Source organism: Misgurnus anguillicaudatus, chromosome 3 (assembly GCF_027580225.2).
Source record: "Misgurnus anguillicaudatus chromosome 3, ASM2758022v2, whole genome shotgun sequence".
NCBI lineage: Eukaryota > Metazoa > Chordata > Actinopteri > Cypriniformes > Cobitidae > Misgurnus > Misgurnus anguillicaudatus.
Window position 1 is genome coordinate 36487047 of NC_073339.2, and position 20227 is coordinate 36507273.

Consider the following 20227-nt stretch of genomic DNA (forward strand, 5'->3'; position numbering starts at 1 on the left):
ACTTGTTAACCCTTTCCTTCTTCCACCTCACCCATGTTCTCTTCACTCTCTCTCTCATCCTGTGAGTGTAACTTGTGTTTGCTTTTTGTGTCGGATAATTAGAAGGAAGGTCTCGTTTCTTATGATTTTTAAAAGCCTGAGGGCAGAGCGGCAAAGCCTCAAATGAGGGCCTTTCAGTAACTTCTGTCCTCCTTCTGCTATCTTTTCCTCCTGTTTGTCATCATTTTCTCACCGTGTACTTCCTAAAACCCCCGTTCATACCATAAAAGGAAGAGAATTCACAATCCGCAGCTTAGTTATTAGTCACTTTATAATTGTGTTTTCAGAGCAAGTGTGCATAGTCTCAATCTGCCCCTAAGCTATGACTCAAAACTACATGTGGGTCGAGAATGCAACAATAAACAATCCAGTTAAGTCATCTCGACACAGAGATAACCGTCATGTCTAACCACGGCTTTTTCTGCCATTAAAACGTAAAAGTCCAAACAATGGCAGCGTTGTCAAGTGGGCATCCTTCTATGAAAGCTGATGACCCTTCGGTGTCATCTTATGTTGACGGAGTCAAAGGTAGAGGTCAGAAGATGACTTGAGGAAGTGATCTGGCCTTTTCAGACCTACAAGCACTAACCATGCCTGGAATGCATTGATCTGTTCAGGTGGCCTCTGGAGGGTTCTCCTGAATTCATTGCCTTTTTTCCTACAGCTTTTTTAAAATCTTCATGAATTCAAATTTGCACCCATGTTAGTGTTTTAAAATAAATTAGAAAAATGTTATGGGGCAGCAAGGGAACGATACACCCCAGGTCTATGTTCTTTATGTTCAAAGGCATGCCCTCAGGGGCTTTAAAGTAACCCCAGTTTTATGGACTTGCGTCGCCTCCGTTATTATGAACCATGAAAGAAACACCTCTGGATCCCGCGACCCCCTGTTAACCGGCTAACTAGTTTTGCGTTTGCTGATTAGTCAGGGCTTTGGGACTGAAGTCTGTTCTGCTCAACTAAGATCAGCAAACTATTTAACTAGGAGTGTACAAATTTAATCCAGTTTTTTGCTTTAATGCTTTAAAACTCCCTACTCTCGCTATGAAATTATATATATATATATATATATATATATATATATATATATATATATATTTTTTTTTTTTTTTAAATAATAATTCTGGTTGAGAACTTTCGAACTGCATTTGGTGATAAAGATCTGCCATTGCAGCACAGGCATGTTCCTCTCAAATATTTTCACCTTCTTTTCAACCACTTTGTCCAGCAGTCACATGGTTCTTCAGGTTTACTTGGGATGATTGCATTGATGGGGGATGGGACCAGACCTGCCTTTTCAGGCTGGGGTGTAAACCCTGAGAGCTGGCCTGGAATTTTTTGTCCACCACCCCCATCTTTCCATCTCAACCACCCTGAGGGAGGAGATAGATTAATCTGGTGAAAGTAGAGGGGGGGAATGGTGGACATGTGACTATGTTGTGACATGGATAAGCATATAATGTCTTTTTCCTTCAATGGACCTGGTCTCTTACCAATGACATGAAGCCCAAGTCCAATAGTGAAATGACACGTGACATTAAGGGGAAATAATAATGTGTTATAATCTGTTGATTTAAACCCTATTCACACGGGATTAGTATTGCCTGGTGACCTATAATCATTTGTAATAATTGCTGAGGTCGTCCGTGATCTTAATCCCATGCGAATCGGCCATGTTTGTAATTTTTCTAAGTAAAAATTACCGCAAAAGACCTACCATATTTCGTTGAACAAAGTACAAATTTGCTTATCCTGTGCGAATGAATGAAATTCAGATGTGGGGCATATGGGTACACACAATTACATATAGCCACATGTCACCACATCCCAAACCACCCCAAGTAAACACAGGTGTGTGTGACATCATGTGTGCTACGCAGACTAATTGGTTTATGACATTTAATAACTGCGAGAGAGATTTAAAGCATATTAAGAGCAGTCTACTCTCCAGTCAATTTTGTGTTACTTTAATGTCACACGCCAATCGATCTGTTGGTCTGGTTAAGTATAATGTCAGTGCGCCCTAACTTGTCTTTTTGTGACTGTAATTTGTCATTACTGAGCTTGGCTACACTGATCTTAAAGTTTCCTTAATGGTCCTATAACTGTTCTCGCTCTTATTTCAGAGTGAGGATTCTGATGAGGATGAGCCATGTGCCATAAGTGGCCGTTGGACTTTCCAGCGGGACAGCAAGCGTTGGTCCCGCCTAGACCAGCTGGACCTGGATGTGTTCTCTCCTCCGGCTGGAGACAAAAGCTCCTTCACTACCTTCCTATCCCAAGATGAACGTTTTACCAGAGGACCCCTTCTAAAAGAGGGAGTTAATGTCAGTTCTGAGAGCGTCTTAACAGACCTTAGTGAACAGCCAGAGGTGGGTTCTCTGCACAGTGCTGGTAGTGGAAGTCGAGAAGGATCTTTGAGTACCACTGTACCATCCAGCCCTGCCACGACCATCTCTAATGCTAACACAGCCACCACAACAAGGGCAAGCTCAGTTGCTAGCGTATGTTCCTCTGGGACTTCAGGTGCCAACGAAGACTCCCTGTCTGATGGGCTGCCTTCTCCATTGGATCGTGGTACCTTTGCGTTTGAGGTAAAACCCACCTTGATAACTAGTGCCGCTGAAAAAAGCACACGTTCAAGAGCAAAAAGCTTCTTGAAGCGCATGGAAAGCTTGCGGCTACGCAGCAGCAGCAATGCGGCATCCAAACGCAAGAAGAAAGGTCCAGCTGGACAAGGTAGGCTGGAGATCAGTGGGCCAGTGCCGAAGGAGGGTCTTGATGATGACAAACTGCGGCGCCTTAACTGCGTCGACATCGCAACTCTGGATCGCAATGGTAACCGAACCAGAAGCATCTCCTATTCAACACAGACAAGTAGCGGGAGTGCAGGGAGTAGCCAGTCAGAGGCCAGCAGTGGGAGTGCTGTAAGTACACCCAGTCCCGTCTCAAGAGCACGTAGTCATAGCACGGCAGCTGGGTCTACAAAAAGAGGTGGAATGTACTTGGAAGGCTTTGACCCATTTAATTTTGTTGTGTTGCAACGTTCTGAAGACCAGGATGAGAAGCAGCACCACCAGAGTAAAAGGTTGGAGCCCAGCACAACTGCAGAGAATAACCGGCACAACCGTGAGAGGTTGGACAATAGACGAATTAAAGACGAGGACAGTAGGGTAGATGAAGGGGGTGTGATCTTCTTCTATTTGCCTGAAGGCCACAAACCTGGCACTTTTCCTAAAGCACTTGCAGATGGGGCATCTTATTGTAGTGGTGATAACATATGTCGTCGTCCACCACCACAGAGGGGCTCTGTTGCCTCAGTAGACAGTCGTTTGAGCATCTATGACAATGTTCCTTTCTCAGAAGTGGGAGATGAGGAGGAGGAAGGAGAAGAAGAGCCAAAACTGGATGATGTGTTAGAGCGGGTCAGTGGCCTTCAAGAATTGGTAAATGCCTGGTCAGAAACCGGAACTGGTGAAGAGGAGGAAGACGAAGAGGAAGAAGAAGGGGATTCAGATTCAGCCCTTGATTCTGCATCTCCCTGTCCATCATCCCCACTGCAGAACCACTTAGAAGAGAACTGCAGCGATCAAGACAGCACTGGAAACCCACTAACAGAAAGGGACGAGACACTCAGTGGACGCGAGAGATGTGATTCTGGTGTGGGAGCATCACTTACACGAACCAACAGGTGATACTAAAACACAGAGACACAAGCTTGGTCTTTGATTTTACAAAAATATTTCTGTAGCGATGTAAAGCTTCGGCAGTACTCTATGGAAAACTGTCATGCCTGTGAAACAATGAATTAAGATGCAGGAAGGGAGGGAGAGAAAAGCATGTCAGAACGGCTCTCCTTACATAACAAGGATAGGATACGGAATCCCAGTGGAATGTACCATTGGAATTCAAAGATTTACCCCTGATAGTTGATCCTATAGCTTGATTTTATATCTTTTTGCATAATCTTAACAAGTCACTCAGTTTACAATGTGTGTTTTTCGTAAAACAGATTGTAAATAGTTAAGTGTGTTTATATAACAGGTATATTTATTTTATGAATGCTTATGTTATAGACCTCAGAAGCTGCGCTGGCCAAGTTTCCAAACCTCCCACAGGCCAAGTCTGTCGTCAACAGTGTTACAAGTTGGATGTCAGTCAGTTCTGCAGATGAACCTCCTTCAGAAATACAGCCTGCTCAAACTTACTGCTCTACTAGAGAGATACACACCCACCAACAAACACGGCTTCAGCTGGTGAGAACACACAAACACTCTTTCTGTCTGTCTGATCTCTATTCTTTACTTAGGCCTCAGGATCTAGTCGATATAAATACAGACCTCACAGGTTATAAACTCCTACCATTTCCTGTGGTGCATTTTTCCACCTACCCACTTTTTTTAGCCTGCACCTTGGGGCTGGATATATCACACCTCCAAAACACAAAGCTGTTGTGTGCCATTGGTTTTTTTGAACGACATGTTCCTGTTAGACCCCCCCAGACACACATCTGCACATCACCACATCCAGCAAAGAGATTTTTATGTGTTCTCATGAAACTACCACAAATCATGATAGTGACAAGCCCGCTATTGGCTTTTTTTAGACATGCACACACACTCATGCACACTGCCGGTTGGAAAACAAACACCCGGTCATGCGGATGTGCTCAATTCCATTTTCTCTCTTTGCTCAGAGCCATTGTCTGATGTCTTTGTGTTTATCCTTTTGACTCTAAAAGGGGGAAACAGCTTTAAGTGGCCCCTCAGCTTCTAGAGGTTTCCCCTTAAATACACAATGACCTGCAGACTCGTACACTTGTAGAACAGCATCCTGTCAACAAGTGGTGCTCATATGTACCCATTTGTGCCTATGAATACCCATCTCAGCTGTAGATATTTCAGAAATAATTATTGCTGTCTTTGCTATTTATTCATGGTATGCTTCCTGTGTACAACTTCAGTTTGACTTACATGTATGCTTGTATGCTTGACAGGGCTGTCCCTAAATTCATGAAGAGGATCAAGGTTCGAGATTACAAGGACAGAAATGTGTTTGGAGTTCCTCTGCAGGTGATAGTTCAGAGGAGCGGACAGCCCCTGCCCCTGAGTATCCAGCAAGCCATGCGTTACCTACGGAGCCAATGCCTTGACCAGGTAAGACGTGACGGACATTTAAACCATACAAGTGCATGCTTGTCCGGGCAATACTTAAAGAAAAATGCCCAAACATGCCAAAAACTTACTTAAATTGGTTTTGTTGTATAGTCAAATCAATAGTCAGGTTATTTATTAGTTAAAAGCTGTTCCGTAGAGGAAAAATGACTACAAGGTCATAACCTAGGTAAATGATCCCTATTTGAACAGCTGTTTAGTTGCACATTCCCTGCAGTGTCATTATACGTAACAGGACCCAAATTCAAGCACGGGACATCTGTTGTTTTATCGCTGGGCACATACCTAGGTTCAACACATGCACATTCGAGTCTACATACGGTGAAATTACCTTGCGAGTCTTTCCCGGTTAGATGTATCCACTAGTTACATATTACCACAATTACCCACATGGTCGACATTCCATTCCAAAAGTGCTTATGAGAGAGCAAGTGACCTATGGACTATAGACAAACCTCTTCATCTAGAGCCAGCTTGACAAATTATATAATAGTTACAATTTTAGACACCACTGCTTTCGTGGCTGGGTTATGTAAGGAGTGGTCGGACGTTTTCCGAGATGTGCCTTTAAGATTTCTTTTTGTGTGACTGGAAAACTTCAAAACACACTTAACTGTAATTGGTGGTTTATCATACATCTCTTACCATCTTTCTCCACAGGTTGGGCTCTTCAGAAAATCAGGGGTGAAATCGCGTATCCAAGCCCTTCGCCAAATGAACGAATCATGCTGCGCCAGTGGGGGCGGAGTCAACTACGAGGGTCAGTCGGCTTACGATGTGGCCGACATGCTAAAGCAGTACTTCCGAGACCTTCCAGAGCCCCTGCTTACCAGCAAACTGTCCGATACCTTCCTGCAGATATATCAATGTAAGAACACGCACACAATTCATTACTAGATGTAGATGGCGCATCGGAGACTAGACAACATGTACAAAAAACATTCTGTACTTTAAGATATTGACTTCTGATGCAAGAGAAACACATGTATCTCAAAGGGCAACATGCAAATAGCTGTAAATTCTTGTTCTTGGATGGCTGAATCATTCTGAAAGATAAAGAAGTCTAAACAAATTCAATTCAGGAAATAGCAGTCAAATGACGTTTTGGCACCAATAAATCACTATCAGAGTCAACGCCAAACTGTAACTTACAAGGAAGTGTGTAGTTACCGCAGCTATTTCACACCACACAGACATACCTTACACATGTTGTAATGTGTTTGTGTGTGTGTGTGTGTGTGCTCACTGTAATAATCTGTATCTGAATCTTCAAACCAAAGACTACATTTGAAGAGTTTGGTTCCAAAACGCAATAAATCCATTTAGACTAATTTCGGTAAAAACGTGTTTTCTATACCAAGAAAGTGATAAGATGAAAACCACTATTTTCTGTTACAAACTTTCACAAAGCATCTTTAGGTTACAATAACATTAAAAATTTAAATCCATAATTTGATTTTCAAAGATTTATTATAAAAACTGATTATTTTTTCTTTCAAAATGCTATAAATCTATTGAATTAATATATAAATGTGCATCGATTTTGATGGCTTACGTTTCTTCCCCGCCATAGAAAACCACCACAGGTTTAGCAATGCCATCAAGTATTATTTTGTTTTTGTTTATTTGTTGATCACAAAGTAGATGAGAAATACTAGGATTCCGTGTGTATTTAACACGCCGCCATTGCTGTTACAATGCGTGGAATGGTGCACTGTGATTTGTTGAGTGGATTTATTGCATTCTGCAGAAAAGAAGCACTGGCGTTTATCGCATTTTTGGAAAAAATTTGAGAAAAAATGACAGAATAACATGACGAATATTGGATTTTGCGTTAAAATTAAGAATTTACTTTTAAATACTGACCTGATACAATACTTTTTAAATGGCGTTTATCATGTTTTGGAACCAAACTCTTCATTTATAATTTTATTTTATGGAGTAAGGGCTGTACTATTAATCGAAAAACTAATCGGGATTACAATTACGGGTAAAACAATGAAATAATCGCCAAAAGCTTCAATTACAGCTGTCTATTTGTGTTTATTTTTATGTGTTTCGGTATGGGCACCAAATACTAGAGATTTTAAAATTGATAAGCTGATGTGTCCTTTAGACTTGTGCAGGAACAAGTTATTCAATTTTAAATTGTTTTATACTCATCTGTATTCCATAAAGTCATATCTGAGGTATGCTGGCCATGTGACATATTTATTCACAAGAAAATTCAACAGAATTTCATCATATTAATACTATGACATAAATACTTTTATAAACCCTGTCTCTCATAAACATATTGCCTGATAGAAACAATCTGTTACCACAACCAAAATGGCAAAAAAAAAACTAGCATGTTCTCCCAAGTACTGTAGCTGACCCCGACCACAGTGGAGGTCTTAGCATTCCACACGGACAAGAAAGGGTCTGTGTGCGCCTGTTTTTTTGTTTGTGCAGGCTTTCGTTCCCAAGGGTAAGGATAAGAGACACAATGAGCATTCACACATAAAACCGCATATGAGATTTCTATTCACATCAAAGTGTTCACAACCATCTTTTTTCTCAGTAATGCGTGTCTGTCAGCAGATTTAGAGACATGAAAGCAAATCACTTGCGGACGTGTTGATCATATAGAAAATATGTGCTGGAACTTTGTGTTGGTTATTGTGGCATATCTGAGATAAACCATTAAAAATCCACTGTCTCTTTTAGACGTTCCCAAAGAACAGCGTCTGCAGGCAGTGAGGGCCGCAGTGCTGCTGTTACCCGATGAGAACCGCGAGGCCCTGCAGACCTTGCTGTGTTTCCTGAGCGACGTGACTGCCTGCGTGGACGAGAACCAGATGACCTGCACCAACCTGGCCGTGTGTCTGGCTCCTTCTCTCTTCCATCTCAACACGCTGCGGAGAGAGAGCTCTTCGCCCAGGTGTGTGTGTGCGCACGTACGGTCGAGAGAAACATCTGTTAACACACTGCACGTAGCTCCTCTCATCTCTTTAATTGCACTTTGCTCGAGGTGCTATCATATTTGGAATGTGACTACTTCAAACCCCTAAACCTTGCAATTATACTCTGTTACGCTCGAATAACAGACCTATCAAAACAGAAAAGGCGGAGGGATGGGTATAGGTGAATGAAAGGGAGAGAACTGACTTACGTAAGGCTTTGAATGCCTAAAAACTAGCTTTAAATTAGGCGTCACGTCAAGATTAGATAAGCGTTTGCAATTTCAGCTGCATTCATCCCTTCTTGTGTGTTTTTCCTTTTCGCAGGGTTATGAACAGAAAAAACACCCTGGGGAAACCCGACCAAAAGGACCTGAATGAGAACCTGGCGGCCACACATGGCTTAGCGCACATGATACAGGAGTGCAGAAAGCTTTTCCTGGTAAGATCAGCACTGCATGTTTTTATTTTAAGCAAAGTTATATCATTCTATAGTAAACATTTAGGTTCTGGATAAAAAACAAAACTTTTATCTGTCACGAACGTCAAAACTGCACCCGTAGTTCAAAGGTGTAGTCTTATCACAGCACACCAGATGTCTTTCTTTGTCATATCCAGGAGAGCATGTGCTCTCCAATCAGGTAGAAGGGCGAACGCACACACGATCGTACGTTTATCATGTGCAGACAAAGCATTATATCGTTCTGCACATCTCAAAAAAGACAAATAATCCAATGTTTCACACAGCTTCCTGGAAACACTTTTCTATAATTGGCCTGTGGTCACTTAGAAGATCTTACCAAACTATCTTCATAAATTAAGTTTTTTAATATGTCAAGATTAATCCTGTTTATAATTGCGCAATGACCAATCCAAGGACTAATCGTCCTTGAAAACACATGTGAACGTGCCCACACTGGAGCATATTTTGCTTTCATTGTGCAGTTTGCTATTAAAGTGAATCTCCAGCCAATTATCAAAATTACCGCATGATTAACTCACCCTTAAGCAATGCGAGATACATATGTCCATCATCTTTTAGACAAACGCATTTAGAGTTATTTTAATAAATGTTCTTGGTTTTCCAAGCTTATAACATTGAAAACAGGGATCAGGGAACAACTTCTGACTTTGAAACCCAAAAAAAGTGCTTCCATGCTTCACAGAAGTAATCCACATGGCTCCAAGGGGTTAATTAATGTCTTTTGCAGGTAATCGATGTAATTTTGTAAGAAAAATATCCATATTTCAAACTTTTTAGACAGTAATAACTAGCTTCTGGTAAGGACGTCATCTTGGACTCACTGTGCAATAGTGATGGGCGATTTCGAAGCACGCTTCATGAGGCTTCGAAACATTTACGAATCTTTTATTTCGAATCATTGGTTCGGAGCGTGTTTCAAACTGGCCAAGTCACGTAATTTGAGCAAACGAGGCTTCATTACGTCATAACTGTTTCGAAACGTTTTGAAAATCCAAAGATTCACCACTAGGGGGAGGTGATCACAAATGACCACGTGAACTCGGGTCAGTTTTATTATGCAAGTTAATAAAACATTCATCCTTCTGACTAATAACACTACCAATTTGTCTACTTTTTGTTTATATAAAGATTTAATGACATAAATGTGCAGCATTAAAAAGGGAGATTGTTTTAATGATGAGGTTGCCATAAATAAAATTAAAAACTCAGAATACACTTTTAATTTATGTCTTAATTAAATGAAATAATTTATTTTTCTTAAAAACATATTTTTAGAACAATCTTGCAATTATTTTGTAAAAAGTGTAAAATGTTTGGACAGATCTTGCTGCTTTTACACTATTTTGACCAGCAGATGTCGCCAGCGTGTATGGTGTTTCGAACGCTTCAAAAAACTAAATCAATTTGCGAAGCAATTGGTTCAATTGATTAGAAGTTTCGAAAAGCTTCATTTCTCCCATCACTACTGTGCAACAATAGCGTAGCATGCTAAAACTCTCTTGTGAATCCAGTAAATCTAAGATTCGTTATCGGAAGGGTTCGTTATCGGAAACTAGTTATTATAGTATATAAAGTTTGAAATATGGATATTTTTCTTACAAAATCACATCGATTACCTGCAGAAGACCTTTTTAACCCCTTGAAGCCACGTGGATAACCTCTATGAAGGATAAATGGACTTTTTTGGGCGTCAATGTCAAAAGTTGTTCCCTAATCCTTGTTTTTTACCATTATAAAGCTTGGAAGAGCAAGGACATTTACTAAAATAACTCCAAAGTGCTCGTCTGAAAGATGATGGACACGGGTATCTCGGATTGCTTGAGGGGTTTTGATTTTGATATTTGGCTTGAGTATCACTTTAAAGGGACACTCCACTTTTTTTGAAAATATACTCATTTTCCAGCTCCCTTTCCAATCCATTGAATCTGATTAGACCATTAGCATCGCGCTATAAAATAACCAAAGAGTTTCAATATTTTTCCTATTTAAAACTTGACTGTTATATCATGTACTAGTCAAGTTTTAAATAGGAAAATATCGAAACTCTTTGGTTATTTTTTTAGCGTGAGGCTAATGGTCTAATCAGATTCCAAGAATTGTGCTAAGCTATGCTAAAAGTGGTAGCGCCAGACCCGTAGATCAGCTGAATGGATTCCAAAACGGTAAAAATCAAATGTTTAACTCTAGGGGAGCTGAAAAAAGAGCATATTTTCATATAAAGTGGAGTGTCCCTTTAAACGTGAACCAGGTGACTTTTGGCATGAAGAAGGTTTTAACCTTGGTTACAAACAGTGGTGACCTTGTCCTTGCATACAGTGAAGACCTTGTGTTGGCTAGTGCATATAAATCCATGACCTTACACAAATACAGCAAAAACCTCTCTGGCAAACATTACCACAAACAAATTTGTGGCAAGCATTTGTATCAAACAAAATGGTCACCTATTGGTTTTGCGGAGGTGTATATGCACATAGGAAAACGTTGCTTTTGAGCCCCTTTTCCAAGGTCAGAAAGATGCTTTTAAATAAATCAAATCATAAAAAGACTTTTGAAAACCGATTAAATAAAATGTTTAACCTGACCTGAAAGGAGGTCGACGAAGCAGCATTGTGCCAATCTGGCACCCGTTGCTCCATCATACACCCCTGCCCTACTTTCCCCTGAGCATTACATAAAACTCCTTTATTAGATCTGATTATGTAAAGCCATTACCATAAACATGTTCCTCAATCTAATTATTTCCGATTAGTGGGCTATTTATAGAGCGAATAAGCATCTAGCATGTAATGGGGAAGGTCTGGTTCCGCTGTACCCATTGGTGTAATCCTTTTTCCTGAACACGGATAACAAAAAAGAAAGAGACAAGCATCATGTCACGATAAACTTTGCTATTCAGACACAATAAGCGAATCAAGGGTCGTGAACAAACAGGATGAGCAACTTCCAGTTCAGAATGAATCATTCCTGTCCCTTCCGTTGACTCGCACCTACACTAAGAGTGGTTTTACCACTTGTCCTATTTAGTACATTTAGTATAAATTACCCACAATGCAAGATCATTTCATTGTATAAGGTTGATGAGGCTTTTATACTGCATCCATATTACCATGATTTGTCATGGGTGATGTAATTTCGAGCTCCTTGCCGGCTGCTCCCGTAGGGGAAGTTGAACTTATTTATGCTAATTCAGTGATGTTAATTTACTTACATATGTTCATGTTATGAAGTAGTCAACGTAATAGCAGTTTGTCTCTGAATTCATTTGTTTTGTAATACTTCTCTGCTGAAGAGATCATGGATGCTGGTGTGCTAGATTCTCCATCAACTTGACTAGCCTAACCAGGAAGACATAAGAGATCAATTTTATTTCTGGACCAGAATGGAAATTTGTTATGGTCCAAGCTAGATTTTTCAGAAGGGTGCTCTATATTTTTGGTGTATTTATCGTTCTCTTTGTCTCTTTCAGATCCCAGAGGAGATGTCACGCTGTAGGAACTCTTACATGGAACAAGGCCTGAGTCCCATGCGAATGGAGTCACTCGTGGAAGACTGCGACCCATGTGACTACAAGCGTCTGCTCAAAGATGCTATGGACGCCCTGCTAAAAGAAGCCAAGGACAAGTTCAAAGGTTACGACACATGCTCGACTCCTGAAAACGCTGAACTTTCGTATAAGAAGGTAAGAAATCTTATTTATTGCACATCAAGTTTCAGCTTCAGCTTGTTGCTTAAAATCTCGCTCATCACATTGTGCTGGAACTGTCAATGATTGTTGTGATTGTTATCTTTTTTCGTTGTAGGTTCAGGACGGATCTTCTCTGCGGCAGTGGAAGGTATGCGTTGACGTGCCCGCATCGGCAGAAGATGTCCTTCAACGAATCCTCCGGGAGCAGGAACGTTGGGATGAGGACCTGCTTGAGTGCAGGATCGTAGAGACACTGGAGCAAAATGTGGAAGTCTATCAGTACGTCAGGAACTCCATGGCGCCTCATCCACCAAGGGATCACGTGGTGCTCAGGTGATTACGAACATGTGAACTTTGTTTAAGTTGGTTTGCAGAATTTATTCAGGAGGATGTGTAAACTTCAAAACCCTAAAAGCGTTTTTGTGTTTTAGGTCTTGGGAAACAGACCTGCCTAAGGGAGGGTGTGCTTTGGTCTGCATGTCGGTAGAACACGAAAGTGCAGCAATGTTGGGTGTTCGCGCAAACGTTATGACCTCTCGCTATTACATCGAACCCTGCGGGTCCAGTAAAAGCCGGGTTACGCACATCTCCAGAACAGACTGCAGGTGAGAACTGCGCTCTTTAACCATTTCAGTCATTACTGTCCGATTGAATTTTTTATAATAACAATAAAATAGCCTTATTGACAATTTTTTTCTAGTTAAAAAAAATACTACACAATTTGGTAAAATTCGTGCTTAAAACTCTTTAGTTTGGATTTTGTAAAAATGTAAATAAAATAATTTAATAAGTTAGTAGTAAATAATAATTTTGTGTTTTATTTTAGGGGTCGCTGTCCTGAATGGTACAATAAGCTGTATGGTCACATGTGCGCCGCTGAGGTGGTGCGGATACGAGACTCTTTTACGTGCCTGGACAAATGAACACACACACCTGGAGTGTGCATCGTGTCATTTCTCCTATCAGCAAACTCTTATTTTAAAGAGAAACATCATGAAGTTTCCCCTTGTTGAACTCCCTCAACAAACAGTCTGAGCCCTATAATGTAATGGCAGACTAAACCTACAAGCTACTCAAAGGTCAAAGGTCGTGCTATTGTGGTTGCCATAGCACTCAGGAAAGCGATCAGGCATGCGTGATGCTATGACATCATCACTGACAACGCAAAGTTTGACCTTGTTAATAATTATGTCATAGCGTGACTGCACGAAATGGGAGGTGCTATTGCTTCTGAGAAGCAAGTGTGTGTGTGTGTGTGTGTGTGTGTGTGTGTGTGTGTGTGTGTGTGTGTGTGTGTGTGTGTGTGTGTGTGTATGTTTGAATGACTGCCTAAGTTAGTTAGTTTGTATGTTAAAGTAAAGTATGTGTGATTTACGACGCATGTGTGAAAATTGACAAATGAGACATATTCCATGCACTGGCACCCTGCTGCAATCTAGTGTTTATATCTGTTTCTGTGTGTTTGTGTGTAAGTGGTATTGTGAATGCAAAGCGACATTTTGTTTTCATTCGAGAGAATGCGCAGATGAATGGATGGACGAATAGATGTTCGTCTATCTATCTATAGCAAGGAAAGATGGCGGTGGCTGGGACACCTTTGAAGAGAGCAAGAAGTGTGTGTGATAGAGGAAAAGACTTGTGCAAGTAGATACTGTTTAACAGCTTGGAGGGTTCCAAACCAAAGCGAAGACCAATACAACAATGGACCAATTCTTCAATGTAGCCCACTTTAAATCTTAACCATGTTTCCGTCTTCATCCCTGAAAAGAGCGAAAAGTTGAGCAATGAGAAAATGGCTTTTTTGTTTGGAGGTTACAGGTTTGACTACAGGAGAGGCCACCAGGCACAGCAATTTAGTCAAACTAGAGATGGTAGAGAATGTATGATGTTTGTTTGTTTGTCAGTGTTAATCAGAAATGAAGTAAACGTCTATAATAGAGTAACAAAGAGCTTGCATTCACACTCATAACTATAGCCGGGCTCACAAAGCAGATCATAACAGAAGTGCTTCATTTTACACTGAACGCATTAAAAAGAAACACTCTTTGTCTGATCTAGAATCAGTTTTAGAGAGGCTGCTTCCTGAGCAGTGTGTTCAGTAAAACGCAACACTTCTTCACGATGTGCTTAATGGGTTTGACGTCCATACTAGATTTACTACTTATGTGCCTGTATGTGGCAGTGTATTACAAATGTGTAAATTGCGTATGCTGCCAAACCAAGAATAACGCATGACAATGAGTTTAATTTAAGCCTCTCTGTATTTATATCACTCATATCATGTTTTTGTATGTATCTTATTTTATTGTAAATGTTACACTTTAAGTTACAGAAATGAGAAAATCGTTTATCTTTTTTATTAATGTTATTTCTGTACAGATTAATCGTGGTCAAAATGCACTATTAAATGTATTAAAACAACACAATTTTCTGTGTTTTTGTTGTTTAAAGGTGCATTGTGTAAATTGTAGAAGGATCATTTAATAGAAATGCAATATAATAGACATAACTATATTATCAGTGGTGTATAAAAGGCAAGTCCTTATATAATGAACTGTATTGTTTTATTACCTTAGAAGTAGTCATTTTTATCTACATACACGCGGGTCCCCTTACATGGAAGCCGCCATTTTGCTCCTCCATGTTTCTACAGTAGCCCTAAATGGACAAACTGCTCTACAGTGCGTTTGTCACTACGTTGTCTCAGACGATGACATGTTTGTCCTGTGATCGGTACCATAACTTCACTATGCTATTTGAAAGTGAGGGGTGCAATACCCAACCTCACCACTGCTGTTAAAATCTACACACTGCACCTTTAATTGGAGATTGATTAAGCATCAATAATTTTATAAATTAAACTTATTATTATTATTCCTTTATTTAACCAGGAGATCACATTGACATATTGCCATCTCTTGTTTCAGAGAGATCTGGGGCCTCATTTATAAACCGTGCGTACGCACAAATTTGATCGTAAAGTGCACATACGTAAAAATCCACGGCAAAGTCCATATTTATAAATCTTTGACGTGAAAAAAAGTGCTTAGCGCTACGTCAAGGTCTGAGCAGACGTACGCACTTTTGCTTGTCAGACTGCTGCAGATTTTTGACAATATAACCATTCTTGCAGTTTGAAATTGTTTAAACATTGATAAGCGCTCTTTTATATGTCTGACATTAATTGCGCATCGTTTAAAGGCGGAGATCTTAAACTGCTCGGCTGCGCGCACAAGTTCAAGTTCATTTGCGATTTATAGATTTGAAAGGGGTACGCGCATTTTCTGCGCGTACGTTCGGTTTATGAATCACACGTACGCATTTTTGATAAATGATCGTAAGATCAAATGTAGGATGGTTTCTACGCAGCATTTTATAAATGAGGCCCCTGGACAAGACGGCCGCACAAAAAGTTTCATACAAATAATACAAACAAACTTATTGACTCGTGAATCATTTTCTACCCAACTTGGTATCTATTATAATCAACGGTAAACATAAATGCATTTATTAGCTACACACTATAAAAAATGCAGCATTTATGTCAAATCAACATATATTTTTATGTTGCATTATCTTGACAAGTGAAGTTAAACAATTTTAACTTGTAATAAGTTGACATAACTTTTTTTACAGTCCTGCAATTTTTTAGCAGTATTACATAAATTCCAGTTTACTAAAATCCCTAGATTTTGAAAATTCTTAAATAATTTATGTAACACTTCACAATAAGTATGTTGTAGCCTTTATGGCAGGGTTGCAAACTGTGTGCGTTTGTCTTTAGTGAAACAAATGTGTGTTGCTGATGGTCTCAGTGTGTTTACATAATGCATCTATACCACCTAAACAAAGGAGGAATTTTCATTCAATGTTTGACCTCAGCTCTCATTCATTGTGCTCACACACCAGCACTTAGTTTATCACTAAATCAGTCCATAAATAATTTATCTGTTATCTGCAAATAATGCTATACATTAGTGGGATCCTCTTTAAGGAACAATGGTTTTGCTTTACCCCACCCCTGTTGACATCATTAGATTTCAAGTAAAATGTTATTTATAAATCTAACCTTTCCAATAAAAAACATATATTTTGTTTATATTTATGCATTATCCAGATGATTTTATCCAACCAATGTACATAAAAAAATGCTGGGTTATTTTTGGGTGAAAAGGACGAGCCCTGCCAGTTGGGTTGTAATTTAACATATGCTGGGTTGTTTTAACTCATTGTTGGTTCAAATATAAACAGGTGATTCTTACGAAATCCAGATTTAGGTGGCGTCCAAGCATCAGAATTTCCTTTGCATATATAAGATTAAGGTCTGAACTTACTATAACCATTACTTTTAGAGGATTTAAAAAATATTTCTTATAGAATTATTTACATTTTTTAGATTATCATTATCATAATTTCTGCAACATGATATTACATTAAATATATGCATTTACAAACTAATGTTTCGGTAATGAGAACTAAAAAGTTGTCTAGGTACTATGACAAAAAAAACTTTTATCTGGAGAGAAAAAATAAGAACTGCTCACCTGGTAGCCATCTTGAGTGTCACTTTCAATTATGTCCCTAACAACTATTTTTTTTTTCATTTTGGTTCCTTGAGGGCTTAAACAATGATTGAAAGTTGTTGCAGAGGATGAGAAAATGGTCTTGGACACATTTATATTCCTTATTATTGTCTCTACATTTACCAATGATCACCAAATACCACATGTTTCTTTACTGTAAATGTTTATAGTATAACATGCACAGAAGCTTTTTATTTTTAGATTTTTTACATATAAATTTTCCATGTAAAAGAACGCAAATCCAGCCATGGACACATTGCGGTAATGAAAATGTTCCCCTTAAATGTGGAAAAAACAACAAAATTGGTTTGTATGATGTAATTTGAAATCATGTGCAAAATAGTACATGAAGAGATGTTTGTAACTGTATGCTTCTTATTTTGATAGCATTTACTTTTTTATCAAAACGTTTCATGACAGTCTAATTTCGTGAGAATCACCCGAACATGTTCTGGGTTAATTTAACCTAACGGCTGGGTTTGTCCATTTTTGACCCAACGCTTTTTTTGAGTGTACAGTGCATTCAAAGTATGTACACATGCTTTTATCCAAATTGACTTGGAGTGCATAACAAGGAATAAATTTTACAAGTATGCATTTTCCCTGAAATCAAACTAAAACCTTTCACGCTGCTAACAAAATGCTCTACCAACTGAGATACCCAGTTCACTGTTACTAATAAAGGTTCCTAAATGGGTCAGGCTGTATAGTTCCATAAACAACCTTTAACAGCCACAGCACAAAAGGTTTATTGCAGTGGGAAGAGGTTTCTTCATACTATAAACGTGTAATAAATTGTGCATTTGAGTGAAATGTTCTTAGGGGAACCAAAAATGGTTATATGGCATTGCTGGGAAGACCCCTTTTTGGCATCTTTATTTTTTAACAGTATGAAACACAATGTTCTACCCATTGACACTTACAGCCAAACAGGTACTGACCCACACAGGCATACACACACATACAGTTGAAAATCTTCCCTGGGAACTGAATAACAAGCCAGAAAAGATAAGATACATGTTAGCAAGAGTAATGGTGGAAGCATGGGAGAGAGAAAGAATTCCACAGTTTTCCTTCTCAATTCTGAGAATGAACTGGAGCAGAGTTCCCACATTGATAACTGATATGCCTTCAATGTGTAAGAGGGAAAACACGACAACGGATTCCACGTTCGACTACGTCAACTATATGTGGTTTGTGGTCAGCATGGTGCGGCACTTAGATACGTTGTTTCTGACAAGAAAATAGCAATGATGTCAGTGTAAGAAACGGCTTTTATGACATTCAATGAAATAGCCCTAATATGGAACATTAATGAATTTTTAAACAAGTCATATTTCATTAGGTACACCTATTACTCCAAATATAAAAGTTCTGGTTGAATGATAACACTGGCGGCTCATGACTGCTTTTCCGAGGGGCGCAAATTCAAAATATGTGTCCGGAGTTTCATGTGTGTTGCTCGTGTTTTCCGAATATGTGTTTGTTGCGTCTTGTGAACCATGTGCATCACGTGTTTTGTCAAAATAACTGCTGCAAACGCATCAAAACGTTTATGATAAAAGAGACGCTCAAGTTCACAAAATACACGCAAGACACTCACTTAACAGTAAACTCTGATTACGCATGAGATTATGTGAGTATCTGGCAAATGCGAGCATCTCTTTTATCATAAACTCTTTAGACGCGTCTGCAGCAGGCACTTATTTTGACAAGACACGTGATGCACATAGGTTCACTCGACGGGCCGAACACATGACGGGCTACATACATGTTGTGAAGAACTTCGCATTGAGCGAATAATGAAATATCTGTTTATTGTATTATAATTGTGTTTTTTCATGCAGGTGCAACCGTAAATAGAATTATTACTACATGTTATATTTTGTTAACAAGTATGATAATGTAGTGTATTAGTTATGTAATGTTTTGACGCAGACATTGTACTTGGCCATAATGTTTGCCATTAAAACCATTGCAAAATTCCTTATATAGTGTGTTTTGGGCCTTTTTTCCAGTGGGATTTTATGGTGCATTAATGGTTTACATCTGCCACATATCACCAACAGAACCCAACACATTTCCAAGACAGACCCACAGAAACCTTTTCAGTTTAAATCAAGACCAATATGATTCCCATTACAACCACTAAATCCGTTAGAACCTCTGTGATGTTTGTTTCAGACAAGTATTTATTTTAGTTGTATAACCATTTTAAGTATGCATATCAATGCTACACATGTTTATAAACGTTTGGTCCTTATTCATTTAGTGTTATAAACAATTACGTGTTTTTTGCAGCAGTAAGTGATTAATCAACTTCAGACTTTGACGTCAGTGGACAGCAGCACGTATGCCTACTCATCGGGTTTTTGTTTATTTTGTAAGTGAGTACCGCCCCCTAACGGTTTTTATACTTTATTACATTATTTTTCTTATTTGTTCACAAACGTTTGAGCATTGTGTTTTGATTATAATATCAAACAAATATCAACAACTGTGAAAAACAGTTTGTCAATTTGGTTAAAAGAAAATGTATATCTTTCTCTAAACGAAAATATGCTCTATATATTAACTAAATATTTAGCCATTTATAGCACACAAATGACATGTCTACCTAGTTCACATGTGCATTGCATTGTAAAAGCTGTTAGTTGTTTTTTATTAAACAAAATATAAAAAACACAGTCATTGGACACCTATATTAAAACCAGTTTTAAAAATTGTTTCCTTACCTTACCCTGATATTTCACCCCTGATTCACAAGCTTTTCAGGGATCCGTTGTCGCGGGAAATGACAGTTTGACGTCATGTGACAGTATGTAAAAGCGATTGTGGCTAGAAAGGAATCTGTTTGTATCTACTCAAGAATTTTCTGGAAAGATGTGGAAAATGATATTAAAAGAAAATTGAGTCATGTGTTATAAATTGATGTCTTTGATGTGTTTTATATTTTATTTTAGAGGGATCATTTGGAAAGCAATGAACAATATTATCCAGCTATTTATTTTTATTAAGAAAGTGTCATATTCACAATGGGCCCTTTGTAAAGTAAACAGGTCACATTTTATAAATGATTTCAAATTATACAGTACCCCTTTGGAAAAAGTAAAAAACAAAAAAGAGCTCTAAAAAACATAATATTTTAAAAGTCCTCAGAAGTTTTTTTCTCTTTTTTTCTCTGGTAACGTGAATAATTATGTGAACAATACCTCATGTTCATGTAACATTGAACAAAATGTGTTTTGTACTCGATATATTCAATAAAAAAGTGTCTAGAGGGTATACAGCTACGGTTAAAATCTCGTGAAATTTCGCCG

The 20227-nt window shown here is 38.8% G+C and overlaps 1 protein-coding gene across 6 annotated transcripts in view; it reads left to right on the forward strand.

Annotated features, from left to right (window-relative positions):
• The window catches only part of dlc1 (DLC1 Rho GTPase activating protein), a 129852-nt gene extending 115102 nt beyond the window's left edge, over positions 1 to 14750 (forward strand). For all 6 annotated transcript variants that reach the window (XM_055205730.2, XM_055205732.2, XM_055205731.2 and 3 more), the window contains 10 exons: positions 2166 to 3730; positions 4116 to 4295; positions 5036 to 5195; positions 5874 to 6081; positions 7923 to 8136; positions 8483 to 8597; positions 12106 to 12318; positions 12440 to 12657; positions 12756 to 12929; positions 13151 to 14750. In XM_055205730.2, coding sequence (XP_055061705.2) covers positions 2166 to 3730; positions 4116 to 4295; positions 5036 to 5195; positions 5874 to 6081; positions 7923 to 8136; positions 8483 to 8597; positions 12106 to 12318; positions 12440 to 12657; positions 12756 to 12929; positions 13151 to 13247 — 3144 coding nt within the window. In that variant the 3' untranslated portion in view covers positions 13248 to 14750. The remainder of the gene's footprint in view (positions 1 to 2165; positions 3731 to 4115; positions 4296 to 5035; positions 5196 to 5873; positions 6082 to 7922; positions 8137 to 8482; positions 8598 to 12105; positions 12319 to 12439; positions 12658 to 12755; positions 12930 to 13150) is intronic.
• Positions 14751 to 20227: the final 5477 nt, after the last annotated feature.